Here is a 20,811-nt window from a genome sequence, read left to right as displayed (position 1 = left end):
TATTTGCAGGAGTCAAGAAAAATTTGATTCGCGGTAGAATATGTGGTAGTGTACTGTTTGGATTCGAGGTTAAATTACTGTATTTTTACCATTCACAACTCCAGAACAGCTCATCAAGTAGTTGATGTCACTTTGAAGGCAGGCTTAAGGCTGCGGAAGTCAAAATTCCTGCTACATGTACAGGATGCTAAATGATTTTCAGTTCCACACTTCTCTTTACACAACTGCCTTGTGGCACACGTTAACTTTAATCGATACAATGAAGATTATCTTGTCCTCTAAAAAGATAACACAACATAGAACAAGATGAAGTTTTAACGATGCCGATGGGAAAGTGGGTCACTGCAGCAGCAAAGAGCAATATTGAAGAAAATATAACAGCTACAACACAGTGAAGATTGGAGAAAAGATAACAAGCGACCTTTATCATCATTAATCAAATCACTGATCAGACTCAGCCAAAAATAGCTTCAAAGTATTTCCTTTCTTAACGGACTCTGTATGTGCAAAGACACAGCTTTTCTACAGTATGGGGTATTGGGCTACTTTACATTATAAATTGCATAAAGTAGCACAGGTGACTTTGCTGCATCCATGTGTGCCACATGATGAAGTGTGTCCCTAAGATGTGCAGGCAAGAAAATAAAATAAATTAAATGGACATGTTTGGTTCAAGCATTTACCATTTACTTTAAATAAACAGACAGTCACTGAAAGCTGTGATAATGCTGGTGTCTTGACAGCTTTGTGCGTCTGCTGTTTGGCAGCCTGCAGTCCTCATACTGCTTCCCTTTCTCCATGTATTTAAGTCTGATAAGTGTCAACAGCTTGAGCCTGTATACACAGTATAGCCAAGGCCAACAGCATGACTAATGGCTGGTATTAAGACTATGTAGCATAACAGGTATGATTCACATGCAGTCTCTCTGTATGCTCTTCAGCATTCATTACATTTTAAGCAGAGCGACTCTGATGGTTCACACAGAAAAATGTTACCTTACTGCTTTATTTTTCATACACTTGCAAGAAAATTTGAGCAACTTTTTCAGTTCTGAAAAAAACACCTAAATCCAAAAGAAAGTCATAAACATTCAATCAAGCCACTCATGTCTGACTGCTAAACGTTTCATTATAAAACCATTTGCATTGGTCTGCTCTTATAAAGCACCTCCAGTTTTCAGGCTTCAGGTATTTCACAAATCTTTGCTTTGTGGCTGAATAAATTTTGAGATTGCACTCGTGAGGTAGGATGATAAGACCTATGGTCAGGCTTATGTCTCAGTATTACACCAAGCTTTCAGGACTTAGTGTTTTACCAACTTTTTGCCAACGTCTTTTGGAAGAAAGTCAAGTCTCGTCACACACCTGCTCTCTATTTTCTGTTTTCCATATTACTATGTGACGGTGTCAATGTCACACTCGGTCTGGTGTTCATCAGGCTGAGTTTTAGGCTTTTTACGATCTAATGAACAACAACATTTTAATGTATCTTTGTAATGTTCAAACATGAGCACATCATTTTAATGTTTTTTAAATGCACGTCAATTTAACACATTATGAAGATGATCTTGCTAAAATAAAACATACACTTTTTATTTTATTGAACAATTTGTATGCTATGAAACACTAATCCTCATGGAAGAAACAAAGCCTCTGTCATGTGAAGAATTTTAAAGTGGCTACTAAAGAACATGTTCATAGGCTCGTTTCGTTTTTGCTTTTAATAAATTAAAAGCAGAAAATTAAAAATTTGCATTTAAAGGAGAGCTAAACTCCATATTTTATATTTGTGGACCCTACTTTCATATAGTGCAGCTCATTGCATGTGAAGACATTAAGTTCACAGTATGAAACAAACCATTTTAGAACCTGATATGATCATATTAATGACATTCTCAGTCAACATCATAAATACGTTGGGCTGCTTATTGGTAATTTGGACCATCAGCGCTATAAAAATATGTAAGTGGCAGAATATATTAAAGCATAATAGGTTTACTTTAATAAAGGCAATTATATCTTTCTTCATATCATTAATTTAATTCACCAGCTATGAAATGCTAAAAAGAAAGTAGAGTTTGGAGACAATATGGAACCACAGCGTAATATATACTTTATATCCTCACATTCACTGTAATGCTTAGAAAAAGCTTCTGTTTGCCGGACTGCTCTTGGCAGTATATTACACAGCACTCAGGCCGAAGGGACATGTTTAAAGCTTTGTTTTGTGCTGTGCATTGCAGTCCCGTCAGTATATTGCGGAATGTTCACAGGAACAGTTGCAGTAAACGCACGCAATCCCATGAATATTGTATATCTTAAATACAGTTGAAGGTACTACATTTCACATCCACATATTCACATATTGTAAAATGACTCCTGCTGCTGTTTCTTGATCCATTTGGGAACGACACATGGCCCTTTATGAAACTGTAATATAAATCCATGATCCCCTACAATCCAGCCTTTTCCTTCACTGGCAGCATTGCACAAGAATCAGGATTTACTTTAGTGGCAGAGATCACATTTTTTCCCCCTTTCAGTCAGTTACATTCGATTTAACTCCAATTTTGACCCTAAAGCTAAAAACAGATAATGTTGTTACTGAAAAGAGGTTATCTGAGGGGACACCCAAAAAGAAAATTACAACACTTATCAACTTCTGGAATGTACTGAAGTGTGTGACTGATGGTGTTTGACAGCGTAAGAGAAACTAAAGCTGGATTTTTATGTGAAAGATACAACTGGGGTCTCTCTGTCCTCACCCGGGAAATCAGTTCTTGCAGACATTTTAGCAACCTAGTAATGCACTAATGTAGAGTAGATAAGTGATGTCTTAATATCTTATCCACTAGAGGATAGTACTGATAATGCACACTGCTCACATTAACATTTATTAATAGGAGGTGGTGTAACTAGGTCACAGTGCTCTGTACTGTAATATATACAATATATGCAAATTCTTGATTAAATTAAATCTCTGTGTACAATTATGAACTCTGAGACAACAGAGTTAGGAAATGCACGTAGCTGCCACTTTATTAAGCCTTAATTCTTTGAGGCATTGATTCAAAGAGCTGTTGGAAACGTTCCTCGTTGATTTTGGTCGAGACTGTGATGACAGTGTGACACAGTTGCTGCAGATTCATGATGTGAATCTCCTGTTCCACCACATCCCAAAGGTGCTCTGAACTGCAATCTCCACAGTCCATGGAGGTCATAGACACTATGACACCAACCTCACTGTCATATTCAAAAAACTGGTTTGGGATGATTTGAGCTTTGTCACATGGCACGATATCCTGCTAGATGCAGACGTCAGAAGAGGGTACAGTGTGGTCATAAAGAGATGGACGTGGTCAGCTGCAATAGTCAGTCTGTCGGGTTTAATTAATGCTTATTTGGAATTAAGGGACACGAAGAAAAAAAGCCCACACCATTACAGCACCACCAGCTTGAGTCACTGAGAGAAAGCAGGATGGATCCGTGCTTTTATGTTGTTTATTCTGATTCTACCCTCCAAAATGTAGAAATCAGAATAAAGACACATCAGGCCAGGCAACATTTTCTACAGCATTTTGGTGTCTAATTTCAGAGAGGCTGTAAGCTGTAACCTTAATTTCTTACCTGACAGCAGTGACACCTGGTGTGGTCTTCTGCTGCCGTAACCTTCAAAGGTCAATGTGTTGTGTGTGTAGAGATGTTCTTCTGCATATCTTAGTGATAACAAGTGATTATTTGAGTTACTGTTACCTTAGATCATAACAGTCAGACTGTTCTCTGACCTCTGGCTGCAACAAGGAATTCTGTTACAGAGAACTGCTGCTCACTGGTATTTTCCCTTTTTCAGACCTTTCACTGTAAACTCTTCAAACTCCACTAGCTCAGCAGTTTCTGAAATATTCAGACCAGCCCATCTGGCACCAGCAAACATCACATTCACAGACACTTGAATCACCTTTGTAATCTTAGTCGCGTCTGTTTAATGTAAATTTTTGATTCACTTTCTTGTAGCAACCATGTCCCACTACGTTCGCTACCTTTTTGCCACGTTTTGCTTAGTGGGATTTCTCCACAAAGCAGCTGTCTTCTTTACGTAAATGAAACAATGAGAGTGACAGTAAACAAAACCAAGTGAAGTAAAGGCACAGCTGTAACAATAAACTAAAACTCGCTGTAAGCTATAGAGCCAAGGAGAGCCGTGGCTTCATGATTTCTCTGTAGGTGTATCTCTATGTACTCACATCACTCTTTGTATTTAATACAAGTCTGTTTATAATATCTTTAATTATTTTCTATGTTCAGTATGTGATTAATAAGGGATCAGTTCACAGTAGAATATGCTGCTTGAATTATTTTACCCAATAGTTGTATTTTTACGGTGGTAATGATTCTGTAATATGATTGTGTTCCAGCCTCACGGGTCTCTAAGCTACTGTTTTATTTTATCATGCTGTTTAGATGCTTCATCTTCATCCACATATTATTGTGTCAGCTGTCCTGATCAAATCTCTGATCTCTACATTTTTCCTTTGGTAAAAAGTGGAAATAAAATAGTGTCAGAATCAGCCTGTTAGTCTTCTACCTATTTCAACTAGACAGTGAGAGGGGAGGAAATGTCTGTGGTGCCTCGGTCAGGCAGACTTACATGTTAACCTGCTGCAGGATAGTGTTGTTACCTCTTTTAGCTCTTACATGGACATCTTTAGTAGAGCTGAGCACAGTGTACAGAGTCTTATCAAACTATTGTAAAATTTAATCTGTGTCTGAAAAACCATCTTTCTTGACTCCCTCAGCAATTACAGTTGAGGTGCCCTCGAGCAAGTTGTTTAACCCGGAACAACTAAGTCGATATGTTTGTGTGTGTTGGGCACTTCCTAGATGTGTGAACGTGTGCAACGCTTAAGGGCGATGCAGCCAACAAACGGTAAATGGTAAATGGCCTGTATTTATATAGAGCTTTACTAGTCCCTAAGGACCCCAAAGCGCTTTACACATCCAGTCATCCACCCATTCACACACACATTCACACACTGGTGATGGCAAGCTACATTGTAGCCACAGCCACCCTGGGGCGCACTGACAGAGGCGAGGCTGCCGGACACTGGCGCCACCGGGCCCTCTGACCACCACCAGTAGGCAACGGGTGAAGTGTCTTGCCCAAGGACACAACGACCGAGACTGTCCAAGCCGGGGCTCGAACCGGCAACCTTCCGATTACAAGGCGAACTCCCAACTCTTGAGCCATGATCGCCCCAGGTTCCTCGTCAGCTGTTGAATTGTGGCTTCTTTTTTTATTATTATCATCATCAAGTGGTCAAAGTGCACAACAGGCAGCAGAAAGGTGTACATGACTGTCAGGTGGGATACCTGATGATTAACCTGACACAACAGATGGTTTGTTACACAGAGCCATCTGGGAAATTGTCCTTGGAACCTGTATGGGCAAGGGTAGGCACACGAATAGTTGCTTTTCATTTTGTGATTGGACAAGCAGTTTGTTTCACCATCTACCATGAGCCAACATCAACCAACCAAAAGGACACTGAGAGAAAAAGCAAGCTGCAGTGGTGCATATTAGTATATTGTTAAGGCTTATCTTTAGTTGATTTATCCAATTGGGTATTTCTAAGAGCCCATGAATGCCTACCTACACATATTTGCAACGACGAATCCTTGTCAGACTGATTATTTTATGACTGCAGACCTAAGACATATATACAGGGATCTGGGTAACCTCATGATGGTAATAATTTTGTTTAATGTGTAACGCGTATAAAGATAGGCAGCAATCATGGGACTTATAAGATCAGACAACTGATGAAGTATGAAATCTAGATCATTAAAAAAAATTACAGACTTAGACTTTTAAAATTCACTCAAATAGAATAATTTTCATGAAATAATTTAAAGATCACCTGCTCACCAAAGACTACTGCATTTTAAGGATTTGAATTATTACAGTATTTCAATATTGGATAATTTTAATTATATTACAGTTAATGTTGTCAAGTTGCAAAGGAGACAAGTGTCAGATTTTTCATTTTTGTCAGAGTAAAAGTCAACATGTTTTCATTCATTGCAACTATGCAAGCAGGTAGTCCTCCTGGCAGAAGCGTAGCTTAGACTGTAGTATACAGAAACTTCAAAGTGTGCATTTGCATAATCAACATCTTAAGCAACTAGTAGTGGGAAATATGAGGAAAATAATCATTACTTCCCCCGAGGATTCCTCTGGAAAACCATCAACTACAGTGCCAAAGGGTAGCTCTGGAGAGAATTTGCAGCAGAGTCTTTATTGTGATTGCCTTTTCTGTGCATTTCAGCTTAGCTGGAACATTTGGACTTTGGTCATAATGTTAGATCATGCACAAATTATTATTATTATTATTTTATAGGTAGAAATCATTATATACAGTAGTATGCAGCTCATTGCAGTCATATTGTGATTGTGGCTCAAGAGTTGGCAGTTCGTCTTGTAATTGAAAGGTTGCCGGTTCGAGCCCCGGCTCGGAGAGTCTCGGTTGTTGTGTCCTTGGGCAAAACACTTCACCTACCGCCTACTGGTGGTGGTCAGAGGGCCCGGTGGCGCCAGTGTCCGGCAGCCTCACCTCTGTCAGTGTGCCCCAGGGCAGCTGTGGCTACAATGTAGCTGCCATCACCAGTGTGTGAATGTGTGGATGACTGAACGTGTAAAGCGCTTTGGGGTCCTTAGGGACTAAGTAAAGCGCTATACAAATACAGGCCATTTACCATATTGCCCATCTACTGATGCACTGGTTGGCCCTTCTTTATCTGTCTTTTGCACCTACTTATATGTACACACCAGTGCTCTGTGCATATTCCTAACATTCCTTCCTTTCCACTTTCATAAATCCACAGAGGTCTCGCTGTTCACCCTTTTGCTCTCCTTTACAAACACAAACGGCATGTTCTCTCTGCAGCTGAATCTACACTCCTCTATCTGAGGCTCTTCTACTCCTTTCATGCCTCAGTTCATCTTTTATACCATTGTCACCTGCAGGTTTTTCTTTGTTTCTTTATTCCAGTTGTTCTCTCCATTTATTATCTGTGGTCTTGCTCCTGCTTGTTCCTTTGGGCTCATCCCCACAACGCCATGCTCCAACTCACTTCTCTGTCTCTGCTTAAAGGTGCAAAAAACAAACCCCGAAAAACAATCCAAATTTGTTAGAGATAGAAAGTTCAGAAGACAGGTTTTTATCTCGGAGGAAATGACCTGACCTGCTTACTGTGCTTTTTTCCTCCACTTCTAGTTTCACTTTGGCTGGATTCCACACTAAACACTGCAATGGTTCTTTTCAGGATTATTCATCATTTATTCACACAAATCATGACAAAGAGGACATAAGGTGCAGACGAGTTGCAAAGCTGGTAGCAGATGTGCAGCAACATGAGTGAGGCTATAGCCACTTAAATGGTGGTGTGTCATTTTGTGACATGCATGTGTGATTTGCAAATGGGATGGGCAGAAGGGCAGGTGACATGAGCTGGCACTGAGACCAGTGAAATAACACTAAACTGCTGAGTTTAGACATGTTTTGTTACTTGAATAAAAGGACTTCAGATGCAGCGTTGGCCTGATAAATATAAAGGAAACAAGGCACCCGGTGTTTTCTTATTGGTCCATAGACAGAGAGGATTTGATGGTTTTGCTTAATGAGATTTTTCTGGTTTAATTCTGTTGCTCCATTATGAATGCAAGAATAAAAGCCACTATCCTCTCCAGACTTCAGCCCCATGTTGTATTTGGAATAAGAATTAATCCACGAGATCCTCGTTTTGATATGGCACCTTTGATGATAAAGTCACTGGAGTTTTTGCACTGCACTCTGACAAATGTGAATCTTTTAACTTTTATGTGCTGTCCTATTTAATCTGAAATGTCAGCAGAATTTTGCTGTTAGGGATGCAAGCGGTGTTAAGAAAATTAGCAGCTTCTGCCTGCCTGAATCCTTCCTTTGTTTACAGACTTGCAGGATGTCGGAACAGAAGCATTAAATTCAAGGATGAGTAGGTGTACTGTGTCATTTATGTACATTGTTTACTGGAGAATAAGTGTTTCACAACGCCTACATAAATCAGCCGTCCCACTTGAGATAATGCATAAATGCATACTTGATATATAACAAAGAAAAATAAGTGACTGTTTGAAATGCGTGTTATGGTTAGAGAAGCTGTATGACAGCAGGTCAGCTGCAGTTCTTCATTCAAACACGCTCTTCTCTCTGTTCCCTCTCCAGGGTCTCTTCTCCTCATCAGGTGAAGCACTGTGAACCGCCGACCCCCTCACCACCCTCCCTCCTCTCCTCCTCCCCTCTTTCCCTAGAGGCACCACCCACTACCCTTAAATCCCCAAACCCCACCTGCCAAACTCCCTCCGACAGCTGCAACTGGCCCCCCTTTTACCCCATGGTGGCCCCAAGGCCCGCCCTCTCACTGCTATTGGCTGTCCTGGCCTGTACGGGGCCCGCGCGCCCCTCGCCCCCCCTGCTTCTCCGGCCCCGGGAGAGAGAGAGGGACTCAGGTGGTGTCAACATCGCCGTGGTCCACTCGGGCTCCTCCCTGCTCCCGGAGACGCCGGTGGCGGGAGGTGCGGGGGTCGGGGAGCCGGGGCCCGGTCCGGGAAACGGTCCGGGAGGAGGGGGAGGAAGGGGAGTAACAGAGACAGCTTCATTAGCTGAAGTGGCCGAGATGACTTCATTTTCCTCCTCGTCACACCTGTCACTGGCCGCGCTCGTGGGGGAGACGGTGATGACGCCCTCGGGTCAGGCCAACGTCATCTACCTGGCTGTGAATGAGAGCAGTCCCGGGACCCTGCTCCTGCAGCTGTGTGAGCTGCTGGCCACAACACCACTGCAGGTAGACAAACAAGTACACAAACCTACTGTTACATTCCCAAAGACTGTAAGAGAGAAACTGTTAACATCGCCAAAATTGGAACAAAATCATCATAAATAGTGATGATAAAAAAAAAAAAAAAAAAGTTCCCTTCAGGTCAAAATGTGATAATGGCTGGATGTCAAGATCCAATGTGGTTACTCTTAAACATCTTATATATGATAATGTACATGACTTTTTGTCCCCTATAAATCATTTTTTGAGACAAATTTAGTTCACAAGAGGCAGAGCGATAAAGACAGCAAAGCACTAACAAATGCAACAACAGTTCAAATGTAGAAATACTGATGTAAACAATGCTGGTCTTCAAGAAAATTAATTGACTTTGAAAATATTTTTTAAAGATAAGAAAGATTAAGATTATATGCAGTGTGTTTGGTTCAGACTGAATGTAATCTGAGTAGCCTTAATCGGTTTTGGAATGGCTCTTCAGTACTATGATAATCATCATCTGTATGACGTACAAAGGATTCTGTATCACTGCAGCTTTTGTAATTATCACTATTAGATTTAATGAGGATTCATTTAATTGAAATTACCAGTTGGTCACAGTGATGCACTCTGACAAAAGGTGTTACGGAGGAAGAATAAAAGGAGAACTCCAAATCCTGCATAATTACTCACATCTGCACAGTTGGCCAGTCTCAGTATGAAGCGCTGTGACTGTCAGATGGACTTTGTTGGAAAGCATGCGTGAGGTTCTTTTCATTTACCTTCTTGATAGGTCATGTGGCTTTAAATGAATCAGTGAATGCTTTTTCATGCATGGGACCATGTATGTGATAATTCAGGTACTCTTACTGTGACGCGTCACAGAGGTTTCTAGTAGAGAAATGCATGTGTTAGGTCGTTAGGGAAGTGTCGTGGTTTGGTGTTTTGTGCTTTTATTCTATTCATCCATGTTCACTGTTCATCTATTCACTCATTCATTCATAGTATGACTCTTGTGGATGGGAACAGATCTGAGTTTGCAACTTGAGAGCTGCTTGTGACCATACAGAGAGGTAATAAATGTGCTGCATACTATACTGCTGATTTATTTACTCGGCCATATATTAATCCATCCATTCATCAACAGAAAAATACATTATGCATGCATGCATCCAATCTGTGTCTCTGTCTGTTTTCATGTTAGCAGAGTGAAGGGTCTTGTTATGAATGTCTTCGATCAAGTATGATATTAACTATTAAGTAACACTTGCCACCCTATCTCCAGGTCCTGTTTATAAGCTATTTGCATATCAAATGCTTCCCTTTGAGAATTGAGCTGTCATCTACACTTAACTTCAATCCACTTCCCCGAATCGCTACAAGAAAACAAGCATTAAGTCATCAAGCCAACCTCAAATCACAATAGCTCCACCTCATATTATTATGTAAAGCAATAGCCTCACCAGAAGTTCATGCATTTTTCATGATTTTATTTATAATGCGACAGGGATTTCTAGAAAAAAATTGTCACACAAAACACCATTAGCAACACAGATTTCAATAAGAAATCATATATATCGAGAGAGAGACAGAGATTTTGCAGAAATAGTTCAGCATGCATGCAACAGCCACACCTAGCAGGCCCTTCAGGAGCTGAGGTGGCCCATAAGCCAGGAGCTTATCTGTTGTTTCTGTGGTGTGAAGCAGCTTAAGCAGCACAGGTACAACACACCCCATTGTCCTGACAGGATGCCAGTCCACTGCAGGGATTTAACTCTGATTATATCTCTGAACACTGATTGCCAAGCAGAGAAGCAAAGCCCAACATCTGATAGATGTTTCATGACTTCATTAAATTTCGGAAAGTCTTTGGAGAGATTCAGTTTCTGAGCAGGATAAGAAAATACAGTCTTCATTAGAATGAAGTGCTCTCAGGAATTTTGTGAACAGCATGTGAATGTACTTATTGTTCCATTAACTTTTGCTCACTTGGTTAGTCTTTGAATTATTCTCGGGGTTCGGAGCGCCACGATTAAAAAAAATAATAATAATGGCTTTGATGAATATAATTCTGGTGAGATGATTATGAAATTGCTTCTCAATGAAGCTGATGTAATGTCTTCCGTCTGATGTGCCAGGTTTCAATGTGCAACCTTTGTTTTACTTCCAGGGTTTAGTGTTTGAGGAAGAGAGACCGCCACCGCCGAACCGCGCCCCTCTGGCCCCGATGCTGGAGTTCGTTTCTGCCCAGACAGGGGTTCCCGTTGTTGCCGTTGGGGGAGGAGCCAGTCTGGGAAGAGAGCCACAGGTAAAAATGGATTACCTATCATTGCATCACCAACCCAGTTAATTTCATTTGAACTAAACCAAGAACTTTCTGTGGCTTGGAAGATGAAACACTTTAAGAAATAAGCCAAGTGATAATTGCCTCCTCACCTCCTCAGACCATTTGAAGGGGGCCAGGAAACAGTTTTTGGTATTTTTAATTGAAAGTTATATTTTATAGTTAATATTTAGTGAAACCAAAATTAGAACCAATGAAAATGTTTAGTGATCTGCATGAAAAGAAGTTCAAATTGTGCCTTTTAGACCTGGTAGTATCGTGCAATCATGTCATGTTTTCTCCAATGCTCATTTCCACTTCCATCAGCCATTTTTATTCCTGTCTGTTTAAGGGCTCCCCTCCCTGAGTTTCATCTGATTGGCTGCCTTGTCTGCCTTCACGTTCACCTCTTGCTGTAGTATAGAGTTTTTTTTATTACTAAGACAAAGTTTACACACCGATGTAAACACTGGAGTCCGTTCACCAGTGAAATAAATGGCTGGTATGTCCTTTTTCTAGTTAGCATTTAGGCTTCCACTGTTTTGTGCTTTTGTATTTTGCCTTCTGTTTGCTGTTGTTCTACAGTTGGAGTTTTGTTTTTGTGGAGCTTTTGGGTCCCTGTTCTGATTCTGGCATATTGTGAGTCTTAATTCATGTGATTTTCAATCTTTCAAGCTTGATGTTACCATATGGTTATTTTGTCGAGATGTTTCCAGTGTCATGGTTCATGTTTAGTTGTTTTAGGCCTTTCTGTCTCGTCTTTCTGTGCCTGTTCCATTTTCTCTGTTGTCATGTCGAGCAGGATTCCTCTTGATTCAGAGCTTTGTTTTATTCCTGTTTTACTTTGAAGGACAGTTTTCCTTTCATGGCTTCATGATACCAGTTTTATTTCCTCTTCATGTGTGTAATCACTTTCACCTGTGTCTCGTTTTCTAATCAGCCAAGGTTTTTAAAAAAGTAGTCTGACATGGATGAAGTGGATAACCTCGAAAGATGCATTTTTACTGGGACAAAGTTCCTGTTTTTGTTGGAGCTTAACAGAGAAATGTGGGCTACAGAAAAGCAAAGCAGGGATTGTGTCTATATTTGGATGTGACTGCTTTAAAATTCACTTGTGAAAACATGAATCTATCCATTAACTTAAAGCATATTTATGGTTGAGTAATGGCTAAAGCTCTACTTGCCATTTTTGTTTGCACTGTCTTTTAATTAGATTATGTACGATCACTAAATTACTGGCACATTTGTTCATTTTTGCTTTTGCTTCTGATTAAGTGGGTGAAGAATCACACCTTCTGCGATCTGACACTGGATAAGAATGCTTTCCTAATGAGCTTTTTCTTCATGAAAATTACATTATTGACTTGGCAGATTAGTTTTTAAACATTTACTTTGATAAATAATTAAAAATGCGATTTCAAGCAAGAAAATTAATGTTTTGCCCTCAAAGCTGAAACTTCATCAAATATTATTTTTTAATTGAATTGAATTTTTTTTGCCACCTGAATGATGTCACTCCACTTTGTGTCTCAAGGAGCTGGGAAATATCAGTCCATTAGCTCCTAAAACCTCTAAGTTCGCACTGCCAGCCCGACTTAGTGTCTGCTGTTTGGTGCTGGGCAGGTGGTGTATAATAGGTTTATTGGAAGTCTTTTGATGGCTGCCTGCTGTGGTGGAAAATGAGTTTAATAAAAGCAGTGAGACTAAACCAGAAATTTGTGAACTGCAAAACCAAAACGAAGAAGCTCAAAACCTTAATGAACGGTACTGCGGCGTTGTGATCACTCTCTGCAGGTTTGGCACTGTGAGGGATGGCAACTATTGTGATTTGATTGATTGTTAATATAAGAATATAAATTAGAGCAGCATGGCACCTTTTATGTAGATGAGCCAGACATGAAATCTGAGAAGTTATTAAAAGTGTACAGTTTCTCCTCCCTTCTTTTCTCCACCTTGGTCTCAGCATACTGTAGAAGCAGGGCTGGCGCAGACTTGATTCAGAGCTCATAACTCTTTTAGAAAGAAAAAAAAAAGCTTTAGAGTTGACAGATTATCTAGGCGTGTGAGTAATATGGATGTAACTCTCTCTATATGAAAAAGTCGGGTGTATGTCATACTTCCGGTAGCAAAAAATAGAGCTGGTGAGAAATATGTAACTTCTATCCTACGAGTCTCTCGTAGGAGGCAGTTATTTTCTAAATACTTTAAAAAGTCAGAAAACTGCTCCTCTGATCTCCTTGGTAAGCATGATGAAGAGAAAGCAAATGTCTGCTCGAGCTGCTCCACTTTTGTTGGTGCTGCTGCTGAGCTCGTCAGCATCAGCAGTTTCACAGTGAAGAAAAATGTGTTGGATTTTTGACATTAGAAGCAGACTGTGTGAGTAACAATGCAATCCACTATCGTACAGCTGGGAAGTGGTGGATTAGTAATTGCAGTAACTGTGTTTTTATTTTTATTTCTTTTTCCCCACCACTGATGTATTGATCACCATTTTAGTGGCAAAATTCGTGAAGCTGTTAGTAACCATGACTGTGGCATCTTCTTTAAAACGATTCTTGCTTTGTTCATTGTTGTAGGCCAATTATTTGGTGTTTGCTCTCCAGCTAGTTAATCTGAGTGTGGCAAGAAGGTAATGCCTTCTGACGGTGATTAGCGATAAGCAGCTCAAGCTAACAAAGCAGTTCACTGCGACAGGTGTGATGTGAAATAAGTGGGCCAATTTATTTTAAGTGGATCATCTTGACAATACGATGTGGTTATTGTGATTTTTACATAAATGAACTTCAGTTGCAGTTCTGTGAGTAGATGAATATAAATACTGGTTGATGATACACGTTCAGGCACTGAACTGTCGGCATATTCGTAATCAAAAGCAACTTTGTTTCTAGAAGGCTGTGAGGTTCCTTTGAAGTAGCACAAGGTACAGAATCATTACAGAGCCAGCAAAGACTCCATATGTTTATGCCACTAATTCAAATATGGACGCTTGGGTTTTTACAAAGTCTAATATGTATTTTACCTTTTAAATAATCTTATCTGTAGACTCAGTGACCTGAGGTTTTTAAATCTGTGGTCTTGCAATCAAAGAAGAGGAGCTGCTGCAAACCTCTGCCAGTTGATAAAATGAGATAAGAAGAGACTTTATTCATCGCCAGGAATCATGGTTCTGACTCTCTTCTTCTTTCACTCTGTTCTACTTTGTAAATGTTGTTTGTCGTGCGCTTCAGTTCATCATACATCTGCCCTTTGTTCCGTTTCCTGTCAATTATATGACACAGCTGTGCTCAATCAGTAGGGGTGCAACGATATTCGTATCGATATTGAACCGTTCGATACAGTGCTTTTGGTTCGGTACGCATATGTATCGAACAATACAATTTTTTTCAATTTTTTTTTTTTTTTTTTTTTTTTTTTGTGTCCCGTTTGGATCTATAGCCATCAGAATTGTTGTCTTGAGGCCAAGAAAGATGCCAAGAGGATTTATTTTAAGTGGATCATCATACTGGTCCATTTGATTGACCTTTATTATAATTATGAATTTATTTTATTTTCAGTTGCAAACGGGACAGACATGACTGTGGGATAGGACAGGGGGAAAGAATGAAAGAAAGAGGGGGAGAGAAAGAAAGAAAACCAAAGGGGAGAAAAAAAAAAAGAACAATACAAAATTTGTAATTTATTTTATCAACTTTCCTTCTGACGATGCTGTCTGTGTTGATCGCACAGTGAATCTGCATTTGACTACTCCGCCTAGGCTCGAGAGTGCAGCCTAGGCGGAGTAGTCGAACGCAGATTCACTGAGCACTCAACACAGACAGCATGGTCAGAAGGAAGAGCGCAGGGCAAGCTAGCGAGACAGAAGTGGACCTCCCCACCCTCATTCAGATCTGGCGTTTGGAATTATTTTGGTTTTCATGTGACGTATGACCCTGAAGGTAAGCGAGTCATGGACTAAAGTAAAACAGTATGTTGGATGTGCCATGCAATGCTCAATTACATGGGTGGGAGCTAGTGTGTTAGCGCAGTTAGCTCGTTAACGTGTTGGCCGTCTAGCCCCTCTGTATAGGGTAGCTCGTTAACGGAGATTTGCCGTGTTGTGGCGTTAAGGTTATTTCAACGAGATTAACCTGAAAGCACTAGTGGGAACACAACGAATATGACTGCACATTTACACCGACATCATCCTAGTGCAAAGACAAAAACAACAAGCATGCATGTTACAAACTTTAGCCGAGTCATTTAGACAGCTGTTAGCACAGGATTCTCCTTATGGAGACCTGATATGTTTAATATGCTGCTGAGAATATAGCCCAGAAGAAGCGGATAGTATAGCTTTTATTTTGGAAAGAGACATTTCTCTGTAATAAACTCTCTTTTCCAAAGATGAGTGATTCCTCAATCAGATACAGGGCTCGCAATATCGCTAGCCCGACATCCCGGGGCTATCTCTGCCCTGCCTGTCGGGCTATTGTAGGAAGGAAAAATATATGTCAATGCTTTTGCATTCTTTCAGAAATGTAGCTGGGTAATTATGTCATTGGCATCGGTGAGCCACTGTCAATATGTGACATATTGAAATCGTGTTTGAATTTGTGCTTGTTTTTTTGCTTTCACTTTGCAATCGCGACAGCACTGATCTGTGAGTGATGATAATTTGTGCACCAATTCCTCTGACATCGTCTTATTAATCGTTAGCTTACTATGCAAACATGACAAGTGAAATCTCCCGCAGCTTAAACATGTGAGAGGTTGATCGCGCAGAGAATCGCTGAGCTTATGTGAGTCCGTGTGTAAAAGCAGCAGGATATATATTTCACTACGATGACCTGGATGACTGAGAACCTTCACAGACAGATATATATTTTAGTTCTGCTGAGCCAAATAAGACAGGTCAGGGTGAAGAAGTGACAGCCAAAGAAAAGCTTACCACAAAACGGAGAAGTTATGACAAATCAGACTATAAGGCAAAAAGAAAGTGCAGCTTTATGGTTTCATGGACAAAAGAATTTCTGTGGCTGCAATATGACGAGCTAAAAAACAACACGCACAAGGGTTAGGGTTAAATTTAAAAACTGTACTTTTGTGTTAAAATATATATTTATAATTTTAATAAATGACAAATTAAAAAGGCATGAACATTTTTTTTGTATCGAAAAAATATCGAACCGTGACACCAAAGTATCGAACCGAACCGAACCGTGAATTTTGTGTATCGTTGCACCCCTATCAATCAGCTAATCAGTCACTCATATATACGCTGCAGCTTTCCCTTATTCAGATCCAGATTGTCTTTTACTTCCTGTAATCAACCAGCAGCCATGTTCAATTGTTGTTTATTTTCATTCATGTTTAGTGCTCCATGTGAATTATCGTGTTGGCTGCTCACTGATGGCATTTTCTGCTAACGGTATTCTTACTCCTGTTCTATAGTGGAAACCAAGGTTAAAGTTCAAGGTTACTTTATTTATACCCATAGTTAAATTTGCTTTACAGAAACATGATAGCATTTGGCATCACTTCACAAAACACACTCCTATATAAACCTGACAGATATACATTTGGTATTTAGACAAGATGAATCAGATTAAAAGAAAAAAGTTCCTATTAAGTTTAGTGATGGCAGCAGGGTTAAGTCAAGGCTGCAGGTTGTAGATATGACCCTGGGTCAACACACCTGAATCAAATGATTAGTTCATTACCAGGCCTCCTGAGAACGCCACAACATGTTGAGGAGGTCATTTAGCCATTTAAATCAGCTGTGATGGATCAAGGAACCATCTAAAACCTGCAGGACACCGGCCCTTGAGGCCTGGAGTTCCCCATCCCTGCTGTAGAGGAACCATTATTAAGAATTGATAAATCAATCAGTGTAACTGTTTGGGGTACAGGGAGGCTAAACAAGGCTGTGACTCGACTGGACCATCTCACTATCTGATTCAGTGAGCTTTTCTCTGTGATGGAGGTCTGACCGAACCATGCCACAAAACAAAAAGATAAAACAGACTCAAAAGAATGATAAAACAAAATAGGTTAATGAGTTGGAAAGTTATTTTGAATGCAAAGTCAGAGCTTTTAGCCTAATAAAGACAGTTCTCTCTTAAAATGGCTATTCCTGTGATGGACTGGTGACCTGTTCAGGGTGTACCCTGCATTTCCTAAGTTGTTTAACCCTTTAAAACCGGTCGGAGCGGGCACGCTCCGTTTTGCGTAACTATTTTTAAATCCTTGTAAACCGGAACAACGTCAGCTAGCGCAATGATTATTATTATTATTATTTTTATTTTTTTTGTATATGAAACCGGAAGAGTTGTACTTACATCTTGTGCCATAAGTTTGCCCTAGGTAACAGTTTCCTTCCACATATGGCTTTGCAAAAACTGCATAAAAAGCACTTGCAGCAACAAAAACACGCTTTGCCGATCAAAAACTGTTTGCTGTTCAAAACACTTCCTGTTTGACTTTATGCTTTTCTGAATAGTTTCTGGGATGCTTAAAACTCAAATTGCACTGCTGGAAATAGTTTCTTTTGATGCATATGGTGGGTTTTTTTTTTTGGATTATAATATTTATTTTCATTTTTCCTGCAGTATATAAAAACTGGTGCATCTCAAAAATAAATTTTGTGTTTGAAACTATTTTGTGCACCATTTTTGTGGGACAAACCTCTTAAATTTCTCTAACTAGAAATATATGGAACAAAAACAAATTTCAATTTGTTTGTACTTAATTGCACTTTTTTGCAATTTATGTAGTTACTATGGACTTAATGCATATAAAATTTGGGCTATAATGGTTGTATTGATGTATAGTATAGTCCCCAAAATGGCACTACATGTAAAAATATAAGATAAGATGAGCTCTGGCGGACTTGGTTCTATGGTAGGTCTTAAAGGGTTAAGTAAGAAAGCATATGGATCATCATTGCAACTTAATATGCACACCTAACCTGCTCTGGAGGTTATGTTAATATTTTCAGTTTAAAACCTGCTGAAAGTTCCAGCTTTTCATGACATTATGCTCTCCATTTGCACTATTTGCCTATTTGCACTACTCTGCCTGGTTTACACCCAATGTCATTTACCCATTATATTGTATATTGTATAGCTTTCTTGTTATATGTAAAATTGTATTGTATTTATTTAAATTTTTACTTTTTAATTATTTTACCTGCATTTTTTAATCACTCTTATATTTAAATGTTCATTTGCTATTTTATCTAGGGATTGAGAGTAACGTAGTTTCTATTCTCTGTATGTCCTGTACATGTGGCAGAATTGACAATAAAGTTGACTTTGACTTTGACTAAGAGTGAAATAGATTCTTAGCTGAGAGAATGTGTCATATGCTGTGTGCTATGTGAGCACACAAAACTTAAAGCAAATAGTTTTGATTGACAAGCAGGGTGATACCACATCGTTGAGCTCATCTTTTGGGGGATTTTGTTGAGCTACCTGACACAAAGAAAGCATCATTATGTTCAGTGGTGCACATAAGTGGTCCGCAGGTGAGCATGCGCTGTCAAAATAAAAGACGCGCACCAGATAAGAAGTTGCAAAGTGCGTTTGCGTACATATAAAAGGCACTGTTTTTGTCTGCTAGAGTGGAATTTTCACAGCATCATTTGTTTGAAGCCAGCTCACCTCCTGCAACCACTTGTACGAGAATACGCGCTTCTTTTGTGGTTCTGAACACTGTTGTGGAAATTTATTAACAAAGCCTGCAGTCAGGGGGCACTGAGAGTTGTCTCTGACAATGAACAGTTCAGGTTCCTTTTAAACGCAGTCACAGAACAAAAGGCTTTTACAGTTGAGGTTCACACCTTGGCTCTAAACAGAAAACCCTCTATCACCTGTGAGACTCTCCCCCACTGTGGGGCCAAGCCTTCCTGTGTGAGCTTCTGTCTCCTGGGAGACATTCACCAGGTCCTCACCGTCTGTTTCCCAGCGTGAGTGAGGCGTGAACCAGACATACTAAACTAAGTAACATCAAAGCATTTCATCAAGACAATACATTAAAGAGAAATCCCACAACAACACCAAAGTAATTGCTTAAAGGAGATTGCTTCTTCGACATCTTTAACAGTTCTAAACAAATGTCTGTCCTCCTCCAGAAAATCTTATGTACGCAAACACTCGTTGCAACTTCTTATCTGGTGCACGTCTGCGGACTACTTATGTGCACCCCTGGTTATGTTGAACATCCCTCTGAATTTTCATGTCTTGGATGAACTTTAGTTCTTGATTTTCTGCGAGGCAACCAGGCAGAGCCCATGGGGCAATTTAAGGTGGTGCATTTAAGGGCCTAGAGACTTAACCTGGCATGTTGCTTCTAATAGTTTGCTGGTATATTGAGATGTTAAGTTCCCTATGAATATAAGTAAGAATCTATCTAGTTCTGGGAACCTAATTGGCAGTTTGTGTATCAAAACAGACTTTAAAACAGTATACAGCATACATTTAGTTTAAGTGACAGCATCTGTGCTTGTAGAAGCATGCTGGTTGGAACTTGAGAAATCAGTAAGGCTAATTTAACAAGAGTACATTGCAGTTTACTAGCACTGTACTAGGATTTAGCTTATGTCTTGCCTTTTCCACTGTGACTGATTTAAATGTTATCTAGAAAAGCCACGATTGTTTGACCCCGCCAATTGAGGTTTAACACAACAAATGGGTATTTTTACCTCCAGAGTATAGCTTTGCATTTGAAAAATGTCTGATAAGTAAACTCTAATCAGTTCTTAATTGCCTTCGGAACGCTGAGTCAAACATGTTTCCTAATACGCTTTAAGAATTAATCAACCTTGTGTCACAAGTGCTTCTACAGCTGTGATTTGGGACACTACGTCAGTCATTCATTGTTTCTGGTGAGTGTTTAAATTACAAGAGTGCAAGTTTTCTTTCTTCTCTTTTGCTCCAGCTTCCAAGGGAACACATGTGCTTTGATTTTTGTTTCATACACCACCACCCAACTGCTCACTCGATGCACGTTCCCAGCACACTCTACTCTCAGCTGGGTTAAAGAAAGCAGACAAGCTTACATCATAAATCAGGCTGCTGGTTTGATATTTGACCTAGTTCAGTTTAGCGCAACCTGAGGTGAGCCCTGTCGACATGGATGGGTGGAAAGCTACGCCCTGAAGTTTCCTCTTTGATCATCCACATGTACCTGCAGATGCAGAGCCTTGATGATTAATTTAAACACATGCCCTCTACCTCTTTGTTTAATGTTGAGAAAGAGCCAAAATTAGTACAAGCTAAACCGATAAAAGCCTTGGACAGCAAAAGAGCGCTGGAATATGCACGCTGTCATGATACGTTTTTTACTATATATTCAGTGTTTAAGCTCACATTCATTCCAACTCTCAACCTTTTATGGATTTTCCCATCCTGATACTTTGTTCTCATTTCAGCAAAAAATACAATGGCACAAAAGTCAATAGAAAAGAATTCACTGAGTAGCTCATCTGTCCAGATTAAGCATGAGTGGAGAAGCAGAGAGGACGGCCATCATTGTTTCCTTCATTGACACTGAAAGCCTTATTCAGAAACCAAGGACTTTTTTGACAGACTGTCTTATTCCTCTGAGTGCTCCCCTCTTATTAGGACTAAAGTCAGTCTCACACAAAGAAAAGGGCTAAG

At 39.9% G+C, this 20,811-nt stretch overlaps 1 protein-coding gene across 1 annotated transcript in view; it reads left to right on the top strand.

Annotated features, from left to right (window-relative positions):
• The window catches only part of grin2da (glutamate receptor, ionotropic, N-methyl D-aspartate 2D, a), a 262,588-nt gene that overhangs the window by 96,809 nt on the left and 144,968 nt on the right, over window positions 1–20,811 (top strand). The window contains exons 2-3 of the mRNA XM_086281122.1: window positions 8,262–8,880; window positions 11,021–11,158. Of these exons, the coding sequence (XP_086137248.1) occupies window positions 8,431–8,880; window positions 11,021–11,158 (588 nt within the window). The 5' untranslated portion in view covers window positions 8,262–8,430. The remainder of the gene's footprint in view (window positions 1–8,261; window positions 8,881–11,020; window positions 11,159–20,811) is intronic.

The sequence above is a fragment of the Aulonocara sp. 'chitande type north' Nkhata Bay genome, linkage group LG22 (assembly GCF_057382095.1).
Source record: "Aulonocara sp. 'chitande type north' Nkhata Bay isolate Kocher_YH1m ecotype deep benthic linkage group LG22, A_spYH_male_GT1.1, whole genome shotgun sequence".
In the NCBI taxonomy this organism is placed as follows: domain Eukaryota; kingdom Metazoa; phylum Chordata; class Actinopteri; order Cichliformes; family Cichlidae; genus Aulonocara; species Aulonocara sp. 'chitande type north' Nkhata Bay.
Note: the sequence above shows the minus strand (reverse complement) of the source record. Positions and strands in the feature narration are given on the sequence as shown.